This window comes from Phyllobates terribilis, unplaced genomic scaffold (assembly GCF_046119375.1).
Source record: "Phyllobates terribilis strain yellow unplaced genomic scaffold, ASM4611937v1 Scaffold_2__4_contigs__length_985480577, whole genome shotgun sequence".
NCBI classification, from domain to species: Eukaryota; Metazoa; Chordata; class Amphibia; order Anura; family Dendrobatidae; genus Phyllobates; species Phyllobates terribilis.
In genome coordinates this window covers 516893445-516916629 of record NW_027362762.1, presented here as the reverse complement: position 1 = coordinate 516916629, position 23185 = coordinate 516893445, and the positions used below count along the sequence as shown (strand labels likewise).

General features: G+C 41.0%; 1 protein-coding gene and 1 long non-coding RNA gene across 3 annotated transcripts in view; one reads left to right on the top strand and one right to left on the bottom strand.

Moving 5' to 3' along the window:
• Positions 1–23185, bottom strand: part of LOC141218804 (uncharacterized) — a 146456-nt gene that overhangs the window by 25006 nt on the left and 98265 nt on the right. The window lies entirely within an intron of this gene.
• The window catches only part of AGO3 (argonaute RISC catalytic component 3), a 96167-nt gene that overhangs the window by 30218 nt on the left and 42764 nt on the right, over positions 1–23185 (top strand). For both annotated transcript variants that reach the window (XM_073665933.1, XM_073665932.1), the window contains exons 2-5: positions 5251–5422; positions 6177–6297; positions 8756–8964; positions 12197–12333. In XM_073665933.1, coding sequence (XP_073522034.1) covers positions 5251–5422; positions 6177–6297; positions 8756–8964; positions 12197–12333 — 639 coding nt within the window. The remainder of the gene's footprint in view (positions 1–5250; positions 5423–6176; positions 6298–8755; positions 8965–12196; positions 12334–23185) is intronic.

Here is a 23185-nt window from a genome sequence, read left to right as displayed (position 1 = left end):
AGATCAGGGAAACAGACACAGAACAAAACACACACACCAAACAAAGCAAAGCTACCGCTGACAATGGTCTGCTCATAATTAGCCAGCTAAATAGCTAGCGAATAATTAAGTACGGGAGTCACCTGGAGAAATGCCCACAGGCTAGGCCAGATTGAGCAGCAGGTCTGTCAGTCAAAATGCTGACAGCCCAGCAGGCCCCAGCATCAGATTGGATGACTAGGCTGTCACTTACAATACCGACAGTCCAGCACACTCCAGATCCCATTGGGTGGCTGAGCTGACACTTGGTGTCCCTAGACCACAATGAATGATGAAACCATGACAGTTTGTGATACTGACTTAATTCTCATCAGTACTGTGGTTTGCAGTGCGGTCCGCAGTCGGATGATGACTGATAATATAAACTCCCAGTATCTCCTTACCATTGTTAAGGACATACTGGGAGTTGTAGGTTCATGCGATACAAATGTATATGTCTGACCTGACATTACAATTTATTTACCATGTACTATTGGTGGTCCTGATGATGTATTCATGCATTGATTGTTCAGGTGATGTATTCATGTACTGATTGATTCTGGTGATGTATTTCTGCACTGATGAGAGTTGTGATGCTGTGTTTCTGCACTGCTATGGGTTCTGGTGATGCATTCTTGTACTTTTGATGGTTCTGGTAATGTGTTTCTGTACTAATGATAGTTCTGGTGATGTTTTTGTATTTGAGTTCTAGTGATGTATTTTTCTATAATGCCGTTGGATATGGTGATGTATTATTGTGCTGTTATTGGCTCTGATCCTGTACACATGTAACAATCCATAACATTTAAGATTACGTGATACATGTATTAATTATTTATTTTTTATATCAGTCAATTCTGAACACGACGATGCCAAATATGTGTATTTTTTTTTTTTTATTATTGTTTTATTTTGAATGGGGCGAAGTGGGAGTGATTTGAGCTGTGTGTATATATATGTGTATGTATGTGTGTGTGTATATATATATATATATATATATATATATATATATATATATATATATATATATATATATATATATATATATATATATATATATATATATATATATATATATATATATATATATATATATAATATAATATAATTATTTTTAAAAAACTTCAGCCCTTCTATGTGTAGCAAAAATGCTCATCTGCTATCAGCGCCGACCACGGGGCAGTGACACCACAGGGGTCTCCTGCAGACCCTGGGTTGTCATGCCAACCCATCGGCGGCCCGTGATCATTGAATGGGCGGAGCTAATGACGCGCATCCGGTTTGCGCAAGTTAATTACCGCTGTCAGAGATTGACAGCGGCAATTAACTAGTTAACAGCCGCCAGTGGATCGTGATTCCACCTGCGGCTTTTAGGGGCACATGACAGCTGTACAGATCAGCTGTCATGTGCCGTAAAAGGTGCAGGCATCAGTGCCGGAGCCTGCACCAAAGAGGGGGAGGCGACCTATCATGTGTAATCACGTCACAGGACGTTACGGGTGAGCTGATTTTTCTTCCTTATCAGTCAGTATACAGTGCCTTCCGTGCACTCATAACACAGTGCCTTCCTGAGAGCATCTATAACATTGTGCCTTCCTGAGAGCACCCATAAGGCCTCATTCACACGTCGGTGTCTCCAGTACGTGTGGTGCCAGTTTTAACATGCACTGTAGACACTTATACACGTAGACCCATTCAAATGAATGCGTCTGCTCATGTCATTGTGTTTCCATGGACTGTGTACACGTACCGGCCCCTGGGAATCAGCGATACAGTTCGCATTGTTCCTAAGCACTGAGTGCTGAAGGAATCTCACATAATTGTCCCCTACTTGTCCTGCAATCAGTGCGAGCAAGGGACATTGTTGAGAGTAGTATTCTGCTGCCACTTTCTCCCAAAAGTGTAAAAATAAGAATAAAATAAAAAATCATTATACTTACCTGGCTTGAGGCGACTGCACACGCTGAGGAGCCGAGTAGAATGACTCGCTGCAGCGAGCTGCCCCATGAACTACGCTGAGCTCACTGAGCGGTGTCCTGTTACTCAATGAGTTCAGCACAGTTCTGGGGCTCACTCGCTGCAGCCCGTCATTCTCCTCTGCTCCTCAGCGTGTGAGGTCGCCTCAAGCCAGTTGAGTATAATGATGATTTTTTTTTTAAATTTTATTCTTATTTTACACTTTTTGGAGACAGTGGCAGAAGAATACTACTTTCAACATTGTCCCTTGCTTGCACTGATCGCAGGAGACATTGATGAGTTGCCTTCAACACCCAGTGCTTGGGAACAGCGCTAACTGTACCGCTGATTCCTAGGTGCTGGTACATGTGATTCTGATGCTGCACACGGTTGCCACACAGGAACACACGGATATCGCTGGTAGTGGTTTTCCAGTGCGAGGAAATATCTGGACTTGTGAAAGAGGCCTAACACAGTGCCTTCCAGAGAAGCATGCCAAATGTAAACTTTTTACCTTTCAATAAAAAAGTTATTTGTATCATTGAAACCTATGTTATTGAGTTTTTCTTTTGAGACAAAAGATGTTAATGTATGAGATGATTTTTTTTCTAAACTAAAACATCATTGTTCAGGTTAAATTGCAGTGTTGGCACTTTGTGATAAATAAGTGGGTTTTGGGTTGCAGTTTGTGCACTTGGTCTTTAAAAGGTTCGCCATCACTGACCAAGCTGATCTTCTAATGGAATAATACTGCCCCAAACTCAGCAGTAAAGCTGACAAATGAGAACAAATGCATTATATTATGACTCCTCTTTTAGCCAATATGTAAACTGGAATGAATATGTCAGGGATGTATTCAAGTGGTCACATAAAAATTACAAAACAAAAATGTAGTTTTGGTGCTGCCGATATATATATATTCTGGTAAAGCGACAAGCTTGGCTATAGGCGGAGGTAGACACAGGACACTGTCTCTTTTAAATTTAGGGTTAGTTTATTCTGAGTCATAAACTACCTGGTAGTCCATAACGAGAAGGCACAGCCCATTTGGCTAAAGTGGCAAAACAAAATGCAAAACTTGCAGCACAGTCCGTATATCGGCCACGATCTGGCCACTCACGATTATGCTCCCACGGTTCAGCACAGCACGTGTGAGCTCCTCTCTGGAGCAAGTTTTCCCCAGGTAATGAACACACCTGAGTGTCAAGGCTGGCTATTTAAAGCCCAGAGCACTCCCTGGATTAGAGATAGGGTGGATGACGTCCCGCCCTGCACTTCGTCATCCACTAAAAACATTCCCTTGTAAACCTGGGCTGTTAACCCTCTGTATGCTTAATGTGCAGGAGAAACTTCCATGTTTTCAGATCACTGAGGCTAACAGCCTCAGTGATAGATATCTCCCTTCCGACACCCTGCCGGTGACTTTGTCACAATATATATGCCGCTAACAGGTTTGCACAAGTCACAGCATATCGTATTTTTCGGACTATAAGACACACTTTTTTCCTCCAAAATTTTGGAGGAAAATGTGGGGTGCGTCTTATAGTCCGAATGTTGGGTGGGGGAGGGGTATATGTATGTGTATATATATATATATATATATATATATATATATATATATATATATATATATATATATATATATATATATTAAATATAATATAATATATATGCGCACACACACACGCAGTGTGGGGGGAGCGGCGGCGGAGAAGAGGGGCACAGGAGGCAGCAGCCGCCCGCTGCAGCCTATACTGTCCCCGCTGCTAAAGAAAATGAATATTCACTGCTCCCCACGCCCATGGGGCGTGGGGAGCACTGAGTATTCATACTCCTTAATAGCGGCACACAGTGTAGCCGCAGTGCGGCTCCTGCTGTTGCCGGAATCGCCTGTGCCTGCTGTTAAAGGGCATGAATAGTCAACCTCTCTCCACGCCCATGGGCTTGGGGAGGCGTGAATATTCATGCCCTTTAATAAGCGGGCACCCGAGATAGCCCAGGAGCAGCAGCAGGAGCCGCGCTGCGACTATGCTGTGTGCCGGCTATTAAGGAGCATGAAGTCACTACTCCCAGCGCACACAGTCCCGGCGTGGGGAGCAGTGACTTCCGGCAGCTGATCTCGCTCCTTGTGTGCCGCGCATGGCAGTGACGTCATGCGCGGCTCACATGGAGAGATCAGTGCGGGCAGACAGGACGTAGTCCTGGAGGAGAGAAGAAAGGTGAGTAGGAGTGTTTATTTTTTATGTGCAGCCTAGTGGGGATTAGGGGGATCATGCATACTAGGATAAGGATGAGGGGACCATACATACAAGTGTAAGGATGAGGGGTGCCATGCATACCAGGATAGGGATGAGGGGTGCCATGCCTCCTCTCCCCCCCCCCCCCCCCTCCCCAAAAGTGCATCTTGAACACATTTTTTTGCTTCAATTTTTTATTTATTTTCCTCCTCTAAAACGTAGGTGTGTCTTATGGTCCGGTGCGTCTCATAGTCCGAAAAATACGGTACATACAGTGCTGGGAATTTGCAGGCTCAAGAGCTGAACCTGTACCATCAGAAATGGGTATCGGCTGTATACTAAAGCTGACACTATGCTGCAATAACTGAGATTGAATGAGTTTAAGTTTGCCATGGCTACAGGCTGGCACAGCGTCATTGCCTGACGTAGGCTAAGCATTATAGAAATAAACAGCAGTTTCTAGAAAAAAAAATCTATAGCTCTCTTAATCCATAAAAGCTAAAGATTATATTATAATTATTATTATTTTTTTTTATTAAAGTTTTTATTTTACCCTATCCTCTGTGCTGATTCAACATACATATCTGCAGGAAAATGGCCATAATTTGGTGTTGATTTATCTATGGATTTACCAGTTTTTTTGGTGGCATTGTGGCAGAAATATACTGCTGAAATTCAGTCTCGTATCTCAAATGATAAAGGGTTTTTTCACTTTGGAAATTTTTTTTTTTAGTAGAATTTGCGAACACTAAATTTTTAATGGATGTCCAAGTCATAAGATGTAACCTGTGAGAGAATTCATCAGCATATGTTCAATCTGTTTATTGCCTCACAACAGGGAAATTAGCGTTACACGCGCCAAGTTGAAATAAACTGTGTAATGCAAGGATGTTATGGGTCCTTCAGAGCGGAAGGACTTTTCTTTAGCCACTTTGGTCAATTAATAATGGTCCTGATTGCGAAAAACTCTATTAACTTAGAATCCCCTTTTAAGGTACTTGTAAATCTGTTCTAGAACATCTCTGCTTTTATTTTTCAGGACCCGTGGGGGCGCAGCCCTTTTTTGTGGTGCCCAGACGGCCTGGCTATGGCACCATGGGGAAGCCCATCAAACTGCTGGCCAACTGCTTTCAAGTGGAGATCCCAAAGATTGACGTCTACCTCTATGAGGTGGACATTAAGCCGGACAAATGTCCCCGCAGAGTTAACAGGTACATTTCATGTTAGAATTTTAACGGCAGAGCTTGTATTATGGAAATGCCTGGGTCTGTGAATATTAATGCAAATAAATTTCATGTACATGCAGTTTTTGTACAGCAACCTAGGAAGGGGCAATTTCAAAATTAGTTCTTTGGGTATTCTGACATGGATTTTTAAAGTAAGTACACTTGCCTTCTCAGGCCTGAGACTTATTGTAGACAGTTTGTATTGTGAATTTTGCCAACAGATACAATTGAAACGGAACCTTTCAGGAGATCTTTACATATGAAGGTAGTGGCATGGGCGTGTAGTCACTTGTCCACCAATAAAAGTGATCCCTTTTTTTTATAGAGACTTGATGTATCAGTCATGAGAAATCTAGTGCAGAAGACAAATGCAAATCACGCTGGAAGTGCATTGGGGGGTTTCAGTTCCACATGTGCAATTAGTGGCTGATTTGTATGTTTTCTACGCTAGATTTCTCATGACTGTCATATCAAATCTCTACAAAAAAAGGTATATTTAGTGGGGAAAAAGTACAAATACAGCTGTACCGCTATTTCTGTAGGTGGAAGTGCTCTCTGAAGTTTTTAAAACTTCTGACTTTGGTGTTCTTGTTCCATGGGGAGCACATGGCTGCATATAAATGGTGACCACTGCCAAGGCATCCAGTAATTGACTCAGTGATTAAATTAAAGATTCTGCCACTGCTTTGTGATTCCACTTTTCTTTACTGCATTATTTTTTTCACTACTTTCTCACCAGGGAGGTTGTTGATTCCATGGTCCAGCATTTCAAAGTCACCATATTTGGTGACCGTCGACCAGTGTACGATGGCAAAAGAAGCCTGTACACCGCCAACCCACTGCCTGTAGCATCTACCGGGGTGAGTCCTGTCACAAGTAGTCTGCCAGTGTGTTGTGTTCACTAAGAAGTTATAATCACATTGGATATTTGCAGAAGCCACATGACGAGGCGATACTTGTTATTGCATTCGTTATCATGTATTGAGGAGCCTAAAAGAAGTTAGACAGGTCTGAACACCCATTGACTCATTGTTTTAATAAAGTGTGATTCATCGTAACTCCAGCTCCAAGTTTAAAAAGGCGTTGATGGGTTTTCCTATCTAGCTAGCATTTTGTGATGACAATATCTGCCTGGTCCAGTATACGTCCTGGTGCTGTCCTCCATATTGTTTTTAGATCCAATTTGTTGTAATAAAAAATCAGCTTCTTCACATTAATAACACAAACCACATACAAGTTGTTGACATAATTATGGAATTAACACAGTTGTCCCAAAATCATTGTTTTATTTTTCCATCCAAAAGTCCAGAAATGTACAATTTTCTAGTGGATTCTGTGGTATTACTTGTGACATATGTCACACAGCTGAGTGACATATAATGAATACAGAGGATGCATAAAGAGCAGAGAGATCCAGTGATTTCTGTGTGGCGACCCAGTGGTCTTTTCTGTGTGGCGACCCAGTGGCCTTTTCGGTGTGTCTCAGCGATACTGGATATTGCATTCGTTATCATGTTTCGAGGAGCCTAAAAGAAGTTAGACAGGTCTGAACACCCATTGACACATTGCTTTAATAAAGTGTGATTCATTGTAACTCCAGCTTCAAGTTTAAAAAGGCGTTGATGGGTTTTCCTTTCTAGCTAGTATTTTATGATGACAATATCTGCCTGGTCCACTATACGTCATGGTGCTGTCCTCTATATTGTTTTTAGATCCAATTTGTTTTAATAAAAAAATCAGCTTCTTCACATTAATAACACAAACCACATACAAGTTGTTGACATAATTATGGAATTAACGTATTGGTTTTTTTTCCTCCAAAAGTCCAGAAATGTACAATTTGCTCGTGGATTCTGTGGTATTGCTTGTGACAGATGTCACACAGCTGAGTGACATATAATGAATGCAGAGGATGCATAAAGCGCAGAGAGATCCAGTGATCTTTTCTGCTTGGATACCCAGTAGTCTTCTCTGCCAGGAGAGTACCCAGGGGTCTTCTCTGCCAGGAGAGTACCCAGGGGTCTTCTCTGCCAGGAGAGTACCCAGGGGTCTTCTCTGCCAGGAGAGTACCCAGGGGTCTTCTCTGCCAGGAGAGTACCCAGGGGTCTTCTCTGCCAGGAGAGTACCCAGGGGTCTTCTCTGCCAGGAGAGTACCCAGGGGTCTTCTCTGCCAGGAGAGTACCCAGGGGTCTTCTCTGTGTATGCTCATCCTGTGCAGTGAGGACTTGGGAAATGCACATGTGTGGTCTCCCTGGACAGGAAGAGCCAGAGCAGAATAGGTGGCAGAGTTGCACATGCTCATCTAGTGTGCCAAGAACCACAAGTGGATTTGTCCAGCAGCAATGGTGCTTATAACGCCGAATATTTAAAAAATGAAAATACAGTATTTATAAAGAATAATGACTTTATATTTAAGACCCACTGAACCATCAATGATCTTGGGAATTCACACCATATCTAAACATTATCTGGCTGTTTTATTCATCATTTTTTTTTCATGTTTGTTCTGTGGCTAGTTGTTGGTTAGATGGTTTAGTGAATGATTTTTATTGATAAAAATTTAACACATTAACACTTTTTCCCAAAGAATGGTGCCAGTAGATTCAATTTCAAAAGTTTCTGAATTTTGTTGAGGTTTGGAATGAATATGTTTTATTATGTAGGATTAAAAAAGGAAAGTGTTTTAAATGGGATCTAATAGTAGAGTGCAGTGAGGTAAATTATTATTATTTATTATTATAGCGCCATTTATTCCATGGCGCTTTACATGTGAAAAAGGGGTGTACATACAAGAACAATTACAATAATCATGAACAAAATGTGATGGCGACTGGAACAGGAGGAGCGAGGACCCTGCCCGTGAGGGCTCACAATCTACAAGGGATGAGTGAAGATACAGTAGGTGAGGGTAGAGCTGGTCGTGCAGCGGTATAGTGGAGCGGTGGTTACTGCAGGTTGTAGGCTCGTCGGAAGAGGTAGGTCTTTAAGTTCCTTTTTGAAGGTTTCAACAGTAGGCGAGAGTCTGATATGTTGGGGTACCACAGGGTTCAAGAGTAGGGGGGATGCATGGGAGAAATCTTGTATGCGATTGTGGGAAGAGGAGAGAAGACTGGATTAGAGCAGGAGATCTTGTGAGGATCGGAGGTTGCGTGCAGGTATGTATCGGGAAACTAGGTCACAGATATATGGAGGAGACAGGTTGTGGATGGCTTTGTATGCTGTGATTAGGGTTATGGTAAATGGTTAGGGTGGTTAGGGTAAATGGTCTTTTAGATAACGTCACATAATTTTTAATGCTCAAATTTCTTTTTTCTTTAGGTGGACTTGGATGTAACATTACCAGGAGAAGGAGGGAAAGATCGTCCCTTCAAGGTCTCCATAAAATTTGTCTCTAGGATAAGCTGGCATCTTTTACATGAAGTACTTACTGGAAGATCCCTTCCAGAGCCATTGGAACTGGACAAGCCAATAAGCACCAACCCTGTCCATGCTGTTGATGTAGTGTTACGGCATCTGCCATCCATGAAGTAGGTGTAGAGTTGGAAAGGCTATGAGCTAAAATAACATCTTTCAAAATGATATATTATTATTCTTTTTTTTTTTAATTTTTATTGTAAGGTTATATAATTTTCAGTTACAAAAATACAAAAAAAGCAGAATAAACAGGACGATATCAACATCAATTTATCATATAATGTAAGTATAACGTCCAGTAAAACATCAAATTGTAGGAAGAAAAAGGAGGGAAGGGAACATTTTAAGCCATCAGTATTACAATTATGAGGTTAATAAAATCCAATGGAAAAAACAGACATGACGTAGCCAGGTGCGGAGCGTAATCAGTACAGAGAAGAAATGCACCAAAAAAAGGGTGGGTCACATCAGTCTGATGAAAGACGGTAGACATCGGATTTTTGGAGTTCAGTCCAGTCTCTCCAAGTCTCACAGTATCTATAACAATCATTGGGGGATTGGGCAATCAAATATTCCATCCTATTTAGAAGGGCCATTTCAGAGAACCACTCCTCCAGAGTAGGTGGAGAAGTACTTTTCCAGGACGAGGAATGATATTCTGAGCAGCCTGTGTAAGCTAGCTTATTAAAGATCTTTTGTATCTATATCTGCTGAAACTAGTTGGGATTATAAAGAGCCAAGATTCAGGAAAGTTGGGTACAGAGAGACTAGTCAATTTTTGAATAATTTGAATTACCTGAGTCCAGAAACCTCTTATTATGGGACAGCTCCATCAAATGTGTGTCATCGTCCCCTCTTCCACTCCACATCTCCAGCATCTGATACTGCGGGAAACCACTTATGGAGTAATACGGGAACCCGATACCATCTGGAGATTATCTTAAAAGAGGTCTCTTGAGCTTTGATTGCAATGGAAGTTTTGTGAGCCAATTGAAAACATTTAGCCTATTGCGAGTCCTCAAAAGATATGCCCATTTCTTTTTCCCATGCTGCGCAATAGGATGGTCTGACAGTTGTAGTATGGGTTAATAGGTGTTTATAGAGCAATGAGATGGACTGTGAGGGTGGAGACGATGAAAGGCACAGTTTTTCAAAATTTGTACAATCCTTATTGAGCTGTCTCTTTCCTAACATGGGAATAGAAATGTTGCAATTGTCTATAGTCATAGTCGGCTCTTAGAGGGATAGAGCAGTCCTGAAATATCTCGTTGAGGGGTATTAAAGATGTGTTAGCTAGTACTTGAGCAAAGTGAAGAGGGTGACATTGTTTCAGCGTAGGGTTAGGATTGTACAGTTTGTGCTGTAGGATTAAGAGGGTGTAAGGACTGAGGGATGTGAGTTCCAGGGGAGTGTAGTTAATGCCCTTGGACATATAGTTTGCGCTATATGAACCCAAAGCTTCCCATGTTAATGGTGAAAATAATCGAGTATTCTGGCATGGACTGCCGCCATGTAGTATTTTATACAATCCGGAAGACCGAGGCCTCCCATCTGTTTAGACCTGACTAACATATCACCACGAATACGTTGACGACCAGTCAGCCAGATGAACTTGCAAAAGCTACTACGCAGCTATTTCCAAAAATTTAAAGGGATTCTGTTCGGTATAGTTTGAAAGAGGTAAAGAAGTCTAGGTAAAATATTCATTTTTAATATATTTACTCTGCCAAACCATGAGAAATCCGTCATAGTCCATGAATTAAGGTCTTTATGGAGTTGACCAAGTAAGGGTTTGTAGTTGAAGTCAAACAGTTGAGAAAGATCACTATGTATGCATATCCCTAAGTATTTTATACCCTGTGTTGGCCAAGAAAAAGGAAAATTTGATTGGATGATAGCCTGAGCGGTAGTTGGCAAGGATACGTTGAGAGCTTGAGATTTTGAAATGTTTGTTAAAATTTGACCAAGTGCCAAAATGATCCACTTCTGCCATGATAGATGGAATTGACATATGTGGGCTTGTAATGTATAGAAAGACCACAAAGGCGGAGCATTTATATTCCGTTTGCCCTATAGTGACACCTTTAATATCAGGGCTATCGTGAATAGAGGATAGTAAATGTTCCATCACGAGGATATACAGGAGAGGGGAGAGAGGGCACCTCTGTCTTGTTCCATTAGAGATTGTGAATGATGGGGACAGGGTTCCATTTATCCTTAATCTCGCTGAAGGGTTACAATGGAGGGCCATTATTTTAGCTATAAAGCGTTCTCCTATAGTAAGTTTTTTGAGGGTGTAATATATGGCTGACCATGATATTCTGTCAAACGCTTTTTCAGCGTCGAGTGACAGTATTAAAAGAGGTATGTTTCTTGTTTGATCGTAGTGAATGTAGTTTTTAGTGTGTTATCGCGGGTCTCTCTACCGACCAGAAACCCAACTTGATCCAAATAAATATGATTAGAGAGTAGGTGCTGGAGTCTATTTTCCAATATTTTTACATATATTTTTAAGTCGACATTCAGCAAAGAGATAGGCCTGTAATTTGAGCAAAAGAGGGGGTCCCTACCAGATTTAGGGAGTATTGTTATATGGGCCTCTGTAGTTTGAGTGGGGGGATGGATTAATGTTGGAAGCGTGGTTAAACCCTGCTAATATAAGAGGGGAGAGAAGGGGAAGGAATGTCTTGTAAAATTTAACAGTAAACCTGTCCGGGACTTTTTCCGCTCGTCAATGAATGGACCGCCGAGGATAACTCAAAATCTGATAGGGCTCATTATTTATTTATTTTTGTTTTTATGTAATGGGATTGAATTAAATCATATTTTTTATTTTGTTAGTGGCCTATTGAGCATAAGTAAATTGGTGTAAAGGGATTGTTAATATTGGAATAAGTTGCACAAGAAACCATTCAGCTAACAGCATGTTGAGGATGCTTTGAATCTATAACTGGGCAGAACGTCTAGATTACAACCTCACATAGTGGTGATTATGCAGTGATACCTCTTCAAGTGACCACCTCATTTGTAAGACCGCCCTCATATCTAGACCAAATTTTCAGTGACTCATATTGAGTTCCACAATATATTATGGATACCGACCATCTTCCTTGAGAAGATGACTCTAATAAACCAATTTAAAATACATTTTTGGTTGGCTGTCTTGAAGAAACTTCATTATTATAGCATTTTACAAGGTGGCCAATTTTGTGGCCGTTAGTAAAGTATGGTCCAGAACAGTGGATGATGGTCATATGCAATAATAGAGATATATAGTATCCTATCATAGTTGCCAAAAGGTCTTTTTCATTGAAAAAATACTAATTACTTTTTTTCTATCTTTAGGTATACCCCTGTGGGACGTTCCTTCTTCTCTGCTCCAGAAGGCTATGACCACCCTCTGGGAGGGGGAAGAGAAGTCTGGTTTGGATTTCATCAGTCTGTCAGACCTGCCATGTGGAAAATGATGCTTAATATAGATGGTAAGAAGCAGTGACATTATGTACTTTGCTACTAAACTGTGTGGTAGCTTTTAGAAGATATAAGTGGCTTTTGTACCGGTTTGTACCCCATTGAGTATTTTTGGTAAGTTTAGTAGGTTCACTATGGTAAATAGATTTTGCCTTAGTCTAGATTATCATTAATATTTATTTTTAAAGCAACATTAATTCCATGTGAAGAGAGTTACATACTTATATAAAATAAAGCATACTGGCAGACTGGCACAGAAGGGGAGAGGACCATGATCTCGCCAGCTTACAATCTACATGGTGATGTGAGGAGACCGTAGATCAGGGGGTTGGAACCGCACCGGTGGTGGTGAGGTAGATGTCAGCAGCTCATGGCTACACCAAGCATGAATTTATGAGATCATTGTCCCTTTGCCTTAGCTCTATTTTGTTACATTTTATCATAGCTTCTTGGTGGAATTCTGTTATATCACAGAAACTCTGACTTTTCCCAATAAAAGGTCCGCTCTAGGAATGATCCAATATGTTTCATCCATAAGCCTCAAGTGCAAAGAACAGCTGTGGTGTATCTCATAGTGGTTATGTTCCAAACACCATTATACTGGTACAGCTTTAGATAATTAATATAGTATGTTTTAAGATGCCTAACATCACAATTTTATTAATAAATGACCCAAGAAATGTAGGGCTCTTTTTTGAGAACTGTCTTTGTAAGTAGGAAAATGCATGCTACTGAGGGGCAAGGAAATACTGGAGTACGTTAGCAGGTAATATAATGGGACTCTACAACTATGTGTGTTGTGTGCGTATCTTTGCCCCCAAAACCAAAGGCCAAGTGTGGGGAGAACGTTTTACAGATAATTGTGCCATAAACTTCATTTCTTTGAATATTTTTATAGTTTGTTCTTCTATTTCTTCCAGTGGCAAGGTTTGCCTCTTTAGTTTTCTGTATTTAGATTGAGTTGCCCCATTGCAAAATTAACAAATCAAGGCTATACAGTGGGGAAAAAAAGTATTTAGGCAGCCACCAATTGCGCAAGTTCTCCCACTTAAAAAGATGAGAGAGGCCTGTAATTGACATCATAGGTAGACCTCAACTATGCGAGACCAAATGAGAAAACAAATCCTGAAAATCACATTGCCTGATTTGGAAAGAATTTTTTTTCTAATTTTGGTGGAAAATAAGTATTTGGTCAATTACAATAGTTCATCTCAATACTTTGCCAACAAAGGATATATAACAATGACAGAGGTCGAACGCTTTCTGTAAATCTTCACAAGGTTGGCACACACTGTTGCTGGTATGTTGGCCCATTCCTCCATGCAGATCCCCTCTAGAGCAGTGATGTTTTGGGGCTACCGCTGTACAACACGGACTTTCATCCACCTCCAAAGGTTTTCTATAGGGTTTAGATCTGGAGACTGGCTAGGCCACTCCAGGACCCTAAAATGCTTCTTACGAAGTCACTCCTTCATTGCCCTGGCGGTGTGCTTGGGATCATTTTCATGCTGAAAGACCCAGCCCCTTTTCAACTTCAATGCCCTTGCTGATGGAAGGAGGTTTGCACTCAAAATATCACGATACATGGCCCCATTCATTCTTTCACGTACACGGATCAGTCGTCCTGGTCCCTTGGAAGAGAAACAGCCCCAAAGCATGATGTTGCCACCCCCATGCTTCACAGTAGGTATGGTGTTCTTTGGATGCAACTCGGCATTCTTTCTCCTCCAAACCTGCGAGTTGTGTTTCTACCAAACAGTTCTACTTTGGTTTCATCTGACCATATGACATTCTCCCAATACTCTTCTGGATCATCCAAATGCTCTCTAGCAAACTTCAGACAGGCCCAGACATGTAATGGCTTAAGCAGGGGGACACGTCTGGCGCTGCAGGATCTGAATCCCTGGCGCCGTAGTGTGTTACTGATGGTAGCCTGTGCAATGTTAGTCGCAGCTCTCTGCAGGTCATTCACTAGGTCCCCCCGTGTGGTTCTGGGATTTTTGCTCACCGTTCTTGAGATCATTTTGACCCCACAGGGTGAGATCTTGTGTGGAGCCACAGATTGAGGGAGATTATCAGTGGTCTTGTATGTCTTCCATTTTCTATTTATTGCTTCCACAGTTGATTTCTTCACACCAAGCTGCTTGTCTATTGCAGATTCAGTCTTCCCAGCCTGGTGCAGGGCTACAATTTTGTTTCTGGTGTCCTTCGACAGCTCTTTGGGCTTTACCATAGTGGAGTTTGGAGTGTGACTGTTTGCGGTTGCGGACAGGTGTCTTTTATACTGATAACAAGTTCAAACAGGTGCCAGTACTACAGGTAATGATTGGAGGACAGAGGAGCCTCTTAAAGACGAAGTTACAGGTCTGTGAGAGCCAGAAATCTTGCTTGTTTGTAATTGACCAAATACTTATTTTCCACCAAAATTTGAAAAGAATTCCTTTCCAAATCAGACAATGTGATTTTCAGGATTTGTTTTCTCATTTTGTCTCTCATAGTTGAGGTCTACCTATGATGTCAATTACAGGCCTCTCTCATCTTTTTAAGTGGGAGAACTTGCACAATTGGTGGCTGACTAAATACTTTTTTTCCCCACTGTATATGCCACCTCTCTGGTTTGACCAGCCCATCTACTTTGTGTGATAAGACCACAATAATATGCCAGCGACATACAGTAATAGAAATGTTTGCTGTGACAGAAGTTTGGATACACACACAAAACATGGTTTCCCATTCCGGCTTGATGCATAGATTACAATGGATGTAAAATACCCTTCAAGTAGTTTACGTCTTTACTGCAGCCTTTCAGTTTTGTCTCGGATCATGATGACCTTCTTGCTTTGGTTTCTTATCTCTACTTAATGACAGTAATTGTGTTTCCTTTTACCCATTACACCCATAGCAAAGGACAGAATGTTGTAGACGAGGAGTGGACAGCATTAATTACTCTCATAAGGCACTTATGTATGTCCCTGTCATTTGGTTTCCGTAGAGACACTAAAGTCCTTTTGCTGGAGATTGGAAGAGGATATTTATTCAGTATTCTGCTTGTGTGGGTGTCTCGAATATGGAGGGAGCATTGCGGTTTATTCTTTCTTAAAGGGCGCATTGTGCAGTTTAGTTTACAGTTTAGAGCATTTGTAAAAGAGGAGAAGGAAAAGCAGTCTACGAGTATGTGCTCATATGTATGTGTATCTATCTGCCGCATGAATACAAATTTATGCGAATAAGGCGTATAATATAATATAAAGCTATATTATACTTTTTTGGGTTATTTTTTTGATATGAGCCTGGCTAAAGCAGATGAGACCTGGTCCTCTGGCCAGGCTGCTTCAGTTTTCTGCAAGACTAATACAGATCTCGCCTACTAAGATGTCTGCGTGTTACATTCAGATCCAATTTTCATTCCATGGAACAAAACATGAGCTCTATGGTTATTTTGCAAAATTATGTCAGATCCTTCCGTCACATCCATCCTTACCTCATCACCTGATTATTGCATATCTGACGGATTTAAGTTAAGGCTACACTGTGACTTATGTCTTGTGACTTCAAGAACCCATTGTTGCATTGCTACATCACATATAAGGATTGACAATGTGATCACGCCTGCAACATGCAACACAGTGCGACCACATGTCATTGTAAACCTCTAAACCTGCTGAATTTCCCATCATTTCATGTCGCACGACCAAAATCTCAGAGTAGTTCTAACCTTAAAGGGAAACTTTCAGCACATTTTTACCTATGGAAAAAGTGATGTGGCTGTATAAGTGTTTGTTGTCTGTCAAAAAATATTTTTTTTGTAGAGATCTGATGAGCTAGGCATGGGATATATAGCTTAGAAATCATATGCAGATCAGTCTGGAAGTGCACTTGGGGCATGTGAATACGCTTGGGTGAAGCAGTCAAAGTGCACAGACACGCCCCTAGTGCACTTCCAGCCTGATTTGCATATGACTACTATGCTAGAATTCTTATGACTGGCACATCAGATCTCTGCAAAAAATTATATATATATTTTTTTTTTATTTGGTAGTCAAGCACATGTACATCCATATCACTACTTCCATATGTAAAAACTAGATGGTGGGTTCCCTTTAAAAGTTGACAAATATTAGATCTCCCTCTTATCTTGACCAGATAGCAGGACTAGTTGACAATTTCTTCTAGCTGTAACGAAAATCCTCACACCTACTGTACTAAGTATATCTGGCTAGCTCCTTAAGCTATGTTCACACACGTGTTTTTTTCTGCTGCTAACTTTTCGCTGGCAGGAAAACAGCTGCGTAAAAAACGTGCATATTTGCTGCGTATTTTTGACCACCCATTACTTCCTATGGGTGAAAAAACACAGCAAAGACGCATCAAATATACGCAGGTGAGTTTTCTGCTGCATAAACGCTGAAAGAAGTGACACGCTCTATTTTCCAAATGCGCAAGCAAGGCAGAAAATACGCAGCAAACAAAAAGCAACAGAATTCTGGTTTTGCTGGTACTGCAAGACACCGCTGAAAATTTGCATAAAAATCTGCTGCAAAATACGCAGAAAAACACAGTGTGTGAACATAGCCTTAGTTCTAAAGCCTCATTCAGACCTGGTGGGTTTTTGCATGTTTCTGGTGCTAATTCCACATCAGAAATCCAAAATGTAGAACTAACCTGTTGATAGGGTGTTTCAAAAGGACATTAATATGATTATACTGTTTACAAATTCATATCTTTTATATTGCAGATTTTTCTCAGCTTTTACTTTTCCACAGTAGGTTTTGTAAATGAAAAAAGAAAGCTTCATAGCTGGCTGCTATAGGCAACACACATCTGAACAGTCTTTCTGCATATAGGCCGTTGTGCTATTTTGTGTATCGGCAGTGTGATCATTAGTCTAGGAGGTCAATGACTGCTGGGGAGAAGGAGGAGCAGATACCATAATTCATGACTTTTCAGTTGTCACTGCCATGACTGCTTCATTTCACTTTTCAGAATTTGTCTATACTGTAGAAGACAGTGCTTATCACTCCATGTTATTTGGAAATGTGCGTGGCTTTGGCCTATGAGCAATATGCCCCACCCAAACCGTTAAAGGGGTTGTCCACTAATAGGACAACTCCTTCTTGAACTAAATGTTTGGCCCCGATAAAATAAAAAACCTATACTCCCCTCCAGTGCTGGCACTGTTCCAGCGGTGTCGGCATTCACGGTCTGGTGCGGTGGAATGACACATGGCACCCAATCAGCGCTGGCGTCACTGTCCCTTCCTTCGTACGGATTGAGCATGAAGAGGATGTCAGACATCAGCTGCAGCCCTGGCTTCCTCTTCATATTCAAAACGTACGAAGGTGGGGGCAGTGACACCAGTGCTGATTGGGCGCCGGGCACCACATGTCATTCCTCCGCACCAGAACTCCAGGACCGTGAGTGCTGACACCGGTAGAACGGCGCCAGTACCGGAGGAGAGTATAGGCTTTATGTTATCGGAGCCAAACAATTAGTTCAAGAAGGGGTTGTGGAAAACCCCTTTAAGCTTAACAATGACTGTATATGGACAGATCATTTTTGAGTTTTGTCTGAATAAGTGTTAGGATTCTAATTCTTTCAGATGTGAGAATAAACAACTGACACATCAAATTAGAAATCTAAACTGGAGAGTTATGTTTTCTTTGTAGTGATTAGTAATTTAGGATGTAAAACCTCATCGGTGTTGTGTAACGTGACTCTTAATTATTGGCATACAGTTGTGTGCAGTCACATTTTCATTTTGGAAACGTTTTCTGGAATAAAACTTGGTGAACATAGTATGTTATCTCATAGAAATCTAACTTCTGAGCACTGATCTTGTTTCAGAGGACCTTTCACCAATTTTACATGCTAAAAATGCCTAAAATTTGAATAAAACAGGTTTTATTATTTAAAATCTCTATTGTGGAGATATCGACTTGTAAGGCGTATGTGCTAATTTCCACTATAAACAAGGGGGCGTTGGCATAGATTCCTCTCTGGGGGCATTTACTCTTTCCCCTCTATGGCATTGACCAATGATTAGGAGGGGAATTGGATGTTTCGCCCCCAGCAGTTCGCCCCTGGGTACATTTCGTCCCCAGCATTTAGCCACCAGGATGTTTTGCTGCCGCACAGTTCACCTCCGCACATATCGCCCCCAGTTCGCCCCCAGATGTTTCGTCCCGCGAATCTTCCTGGGGGCGAAATGATGGGGGCGAAATGTACCTGGGGCGAACTGCTGGGAGCGAAACTTCCTATAACCGATTTAGGAGGAGGCAGCATTCAGGAGGAAAAAAGAAAATGCCCCCAGAGAAGGTCAGAACCAGCTTTCTCCGCGTGATCTGGTATGATTGATGTGATGTCAGGGAATAATACGCCTGTACCTGGCATAGATCCAGAGTGATGTATATGACTTTCTGCAGCTTTCATCTCACAGCACTAACAGTGTGTGGGAGAGGGAGAAGTGCAGAGTTATGTGTTATTACATGCACCACTCTGCTCTCCTCCAATTCCCCTACACTGATAGTGCTGTGAGATGAGAGCAGCAATAGGTCACATACATCCCTCTGCATCTATCCCAGACGCAGAGCGCTGCTCTCCTCCCTGCACCTGCACATGAGTCGTCAACACAAGGGCTGTGGAGTCAGAGTTGTGGAGTCTGTCGGTATAAAATGGATCCACTCCGACTCCTAAAATATATAATAAATGGGGTACAGTAGTTCAATGCAGTTTGTGGGGAATATTTTTCATAAGAATTTGGGAAAGTTATGAAATGTCCTATAAATGTCTGTCCTATTCCTGATCTAAGGGTCTAGACTTTTAGCTGAGATGAATCTGTGCTACAGTAAATTCATCACTTAAACATGAGCCATGTATGAGGGAGTCGGAGTCGTGGAGTGGAAGTCTGAAGTTTGGCTTACCGACTCCACAGCCCTGGTCAACACATTTCGTAATACAAAGCGTCATCCATATCAATCTCCTCTCCCTTTTTATCTCCTTCTCTCTCATTTTTTCTTTTATTTGATGAAATCCTACTTTGTTCACATACCAGTACACATATGGCAAGCAGCATAAAAATGAATGTCTTTTTCACATTTTTTCTACGAGATTTTGACAATATTTCTTAAAAGAATATATTACATAATAGAATAAATCTGTGGATTACAAAGCTGCAGTATCTGCAAATAGTGTGCAATACACAAGTGTCTGAATGTCCCTTCTCAGCAGCAAATATCCTTGGAAATGATTTGTAAAATGTTGGCAGTTTGGCAAGTATGTGAACCGGAAGATCCGAGGTGGTGATGCGTGCCAGCTGTGGGAGCATGTGCTAGCAGAGCGCATCAGCCAAACATGTGGGTGGAGAATCTGTTTATCTAGCAGGGTTCCTCACTTAGCCAGTGCTGCCGGGGATTCTGGAGTATTTTATGAATAGATTGACAAAGTGGTAGAAAATGGAAGAAAGTAGATAGAAGTTTTATTGTTTTACTTTGTTAGATGATAATTTATATACGCGCTCATTATGCTTATACAGACTGAAATGAATCTCTCAACCATGGTTGATTACCGTGATGAAACTAGTTTCCCTGCTTCATCTGTAATCGTTTCTAATGCAAAACTTGTAAAAGAAGTAATTGGAAACCATGTGAAGCCTCCAGGAGTTGCACTAATGGTCATGACTCACTACTTTTCTGCCAGGTTTTTTGTTTTTTTAGACACTGTTCTTGGATAAGAGACTTCCAATTACGCAGCTCTGCATTCCTGGGTCTCTATTCATCCAGTTTTGTTGCCTACTCCCAAGTGAATGCATGCAAACAGCAGGCTTCCCTTTTGTATTGTCCCCTGGAAAGTGGTTAGTTGTCATCATCCTGCATTGATAAAGCGCCAACGTTTTACACACTACGTTACCACTGGAAAAAGGTCGGTGCATGAATTAGAGTTCAGACTTTACAATGTGAATATGTGCATATGAAGGATTCAAGGGCAGCAAGAAGTGGACTTGGTTTCATTCTTTCAAGTGTTTTCAGCATCAAATCTACTAGGTTTCCCCATCAAGCAAACTGTAGAGCAGCTTCTTAAGAGGAGATGCTGATCAGAATTAACAGTGGGGAAGAGTTTACAAGGCACACATCCTTCACACAAGTTTTTTGCAACACTTTTTTCCTATACCTCATTGGTATTGAGCAGGATGTACAGTAGTCATAAGGCTGCATAACACATCATCATCCAAATATGAAGCCTATAACTTTGTAGATTGAATGTAGAATAAAATGGTACCACCTAAAATTGTGCTTCATGGCTCACGGTTGAGCGAGTGTCTTTATGTTGGTATGGAGAGCCTTGTAGGTAGTGTTCAGCTCCGCTCTGGTCACCAGCAAACAGAAGGCGCAGTAATGGTATGGAACTGAACTTGGTAACATTGTATCTGTCCACAGTTTCCTCGTAGCCCAACAGGGAGCAGGGTTGTTGCCTAGTGACTTGTAGAGCTGAGCGCTCGGCAGCAATAGCTATTGTAGGAGGCACGGCAAGTGTCATTACAGCTCCCCATCGTGCAGCCAGGATCGCAGATTCTAATGGCGGCTTGATTGAGCGAGATACAGTTTTTATTGTTGCCCTTTCCCTGCATTCATGCTAGAGAGTTATTGATAGGAAATGAGTGAACCATCCTCTAATAGCCCTGTGTTAACATGCCTGTAGAGAAGCAGCTTTGCAAGTTCTCTCAATTTATCAATGTAGCTTCGTCTCGAAATGTTCAGCAGAGTTAAAACAATAAATAAATAATATATATATATATATATATATATAAATATATAATGTAATTTTATTTACATTTATTATTATTATAGCGCTATATATATATATATATATATATATATATATATATATATATATATATATATATATATATATATATATATATATATATATATATATATATATATATATAATTAAAAAAAAACAACCCTTTTAGGCTCATATGCTTGCTACTGCAGTGGTGACATCTTGAATACATCACATGTGACTGCTGCAGCCGATCACTGAGCAGCAGTGATGCTTAGGTAGTCAGCACAAGACTGCGGAGCTCATTGATTGGCTGCAGCAGTTCACACTAACAGTATTTGGTGAGATTTTTACGTCAGTATTTATAAGCCAAAACCAGGAGTGGGTGATAAATACAGAAGTGGTGACGTGTTTCTATTATACTTTTCCTCCGATTGTTCCACTCCTGGTTTTGGCTTACAAATACTGATATAAAAAACTGATCAAATACTGAACGTGTGAACGTGGCCTGAGTCTGAAAAGTCCAAAATATGATGCACAGTATCACACACAGATGGACTGAAGAATCAGTTTGCAGGCTAGGGGCAGAGACAAGGGATGGCTGCTGACCCTAAGGAAAGGGTCAGGAGGCTTTTGCCTAATTTAAATAGGCCACTAGAATAGATTTGTATCCAGGTGCCATAACAATGTTCTTCTTCATAGGCTATTATTATATGTTGAATCCTTTAAATGTGGCAGGGTCATGAAGTTTTGGGGCATTGGTCTGTTAGGGTATGTGCTCCAGACTGAGTCTTTGCTCTTTCAATTGAAAGTTAGATACAAATTGAATTAACGCCATAGTGGTGTCCTAGTGTATGGGTTCTACAGGTAGCAAGGCATAATGGGGGTGCTTGCATCACATTGGGAACAGTAGTGTGATAACAAGCCCATGCCAGTGTCATGTGCCCTGCATATCCAATGTACTATATACGCATATATCTTTAATATAACGTTCTCCATGTTCAGCTATACCAAGCTGTACATTCATATTTAGTTTTCCTATCTTGGAATTATAAACGTCTTACACGGTATTGTAGGCAATGAATAACGCTGCAGGGTAAAATAGTTTTTCCCCCTGTACATACCAGTCTGTGTTGCCATGTATGGTGTCTCTGGGATTTCCAGACTTTGGAAGTGTCAAATGACTTTACCTACCACTGTGGCTTTCATACGTATTCCTTCTCATTCATATGGAGATTTGGTGCTTGGAATGTGGAAGCTAATGGCAGGTCAGAATGTAACTTGCAATAGAAGTGCAGGATATTTCTGCCTATATACCTTTGCCGGCAAGTGTTGTAGTATTCTCGGCATGGCAGGACATACGTGACTAACTGTTCACTGTAAAGTAGTCAAGTGAATTATGTTGCTCTATTTATTTAGGGTAAATTCTTTGGTGGAAGGTTTATATATCACATATGTCCTAATACAATGTTTTCCCCAAAAATTAAAAGGTTATTCCAGTTAAGTAATATAACAGTTACATTGTTTCCATAGTAGTATCATTTACTGTTTCATCCAGTGGTTGACACCATATATTATGTCACTATAGAGGCATAGGAGTCCGGGAAGGCAATCGTCATCAGTCTGTCCTCCTCCTTCCAGGTTTAAAGACCAGCCATTTAAAACAATATGCTATTTGCAACAGCAGAACCAGTATTGCAACAATCATTCTCACATGGGAAGCTATCATTAGAAAAGCCTTTTTTTAAATTAGGTTTTTGTGTGAAACGTATTTTTATGTTTTTTTGGCAATGCTTTTTTTCACAAGCTGTAAAATAAAAAATAGAATGCTTGTAATTTTCATACTGGCCACTGTGGCTTTTTTAGACTCCTAGTTCCTGTTTCAGGAAATAACACAGGTACATTAGTCACAATGGTCAGACCCTATGTTTTACATTGAAGCATCTAATGAGCATGTGCAGAAGTCATTGTGAAGGGAGGAGGAGCAGGGTCAGCTGTGACATAACCCATTGTGATTGGTGGATCCTGTTTTATCAGCTGTACACGGAGGTATTATCATTGTAATCCTCACTGATAATATGGAGC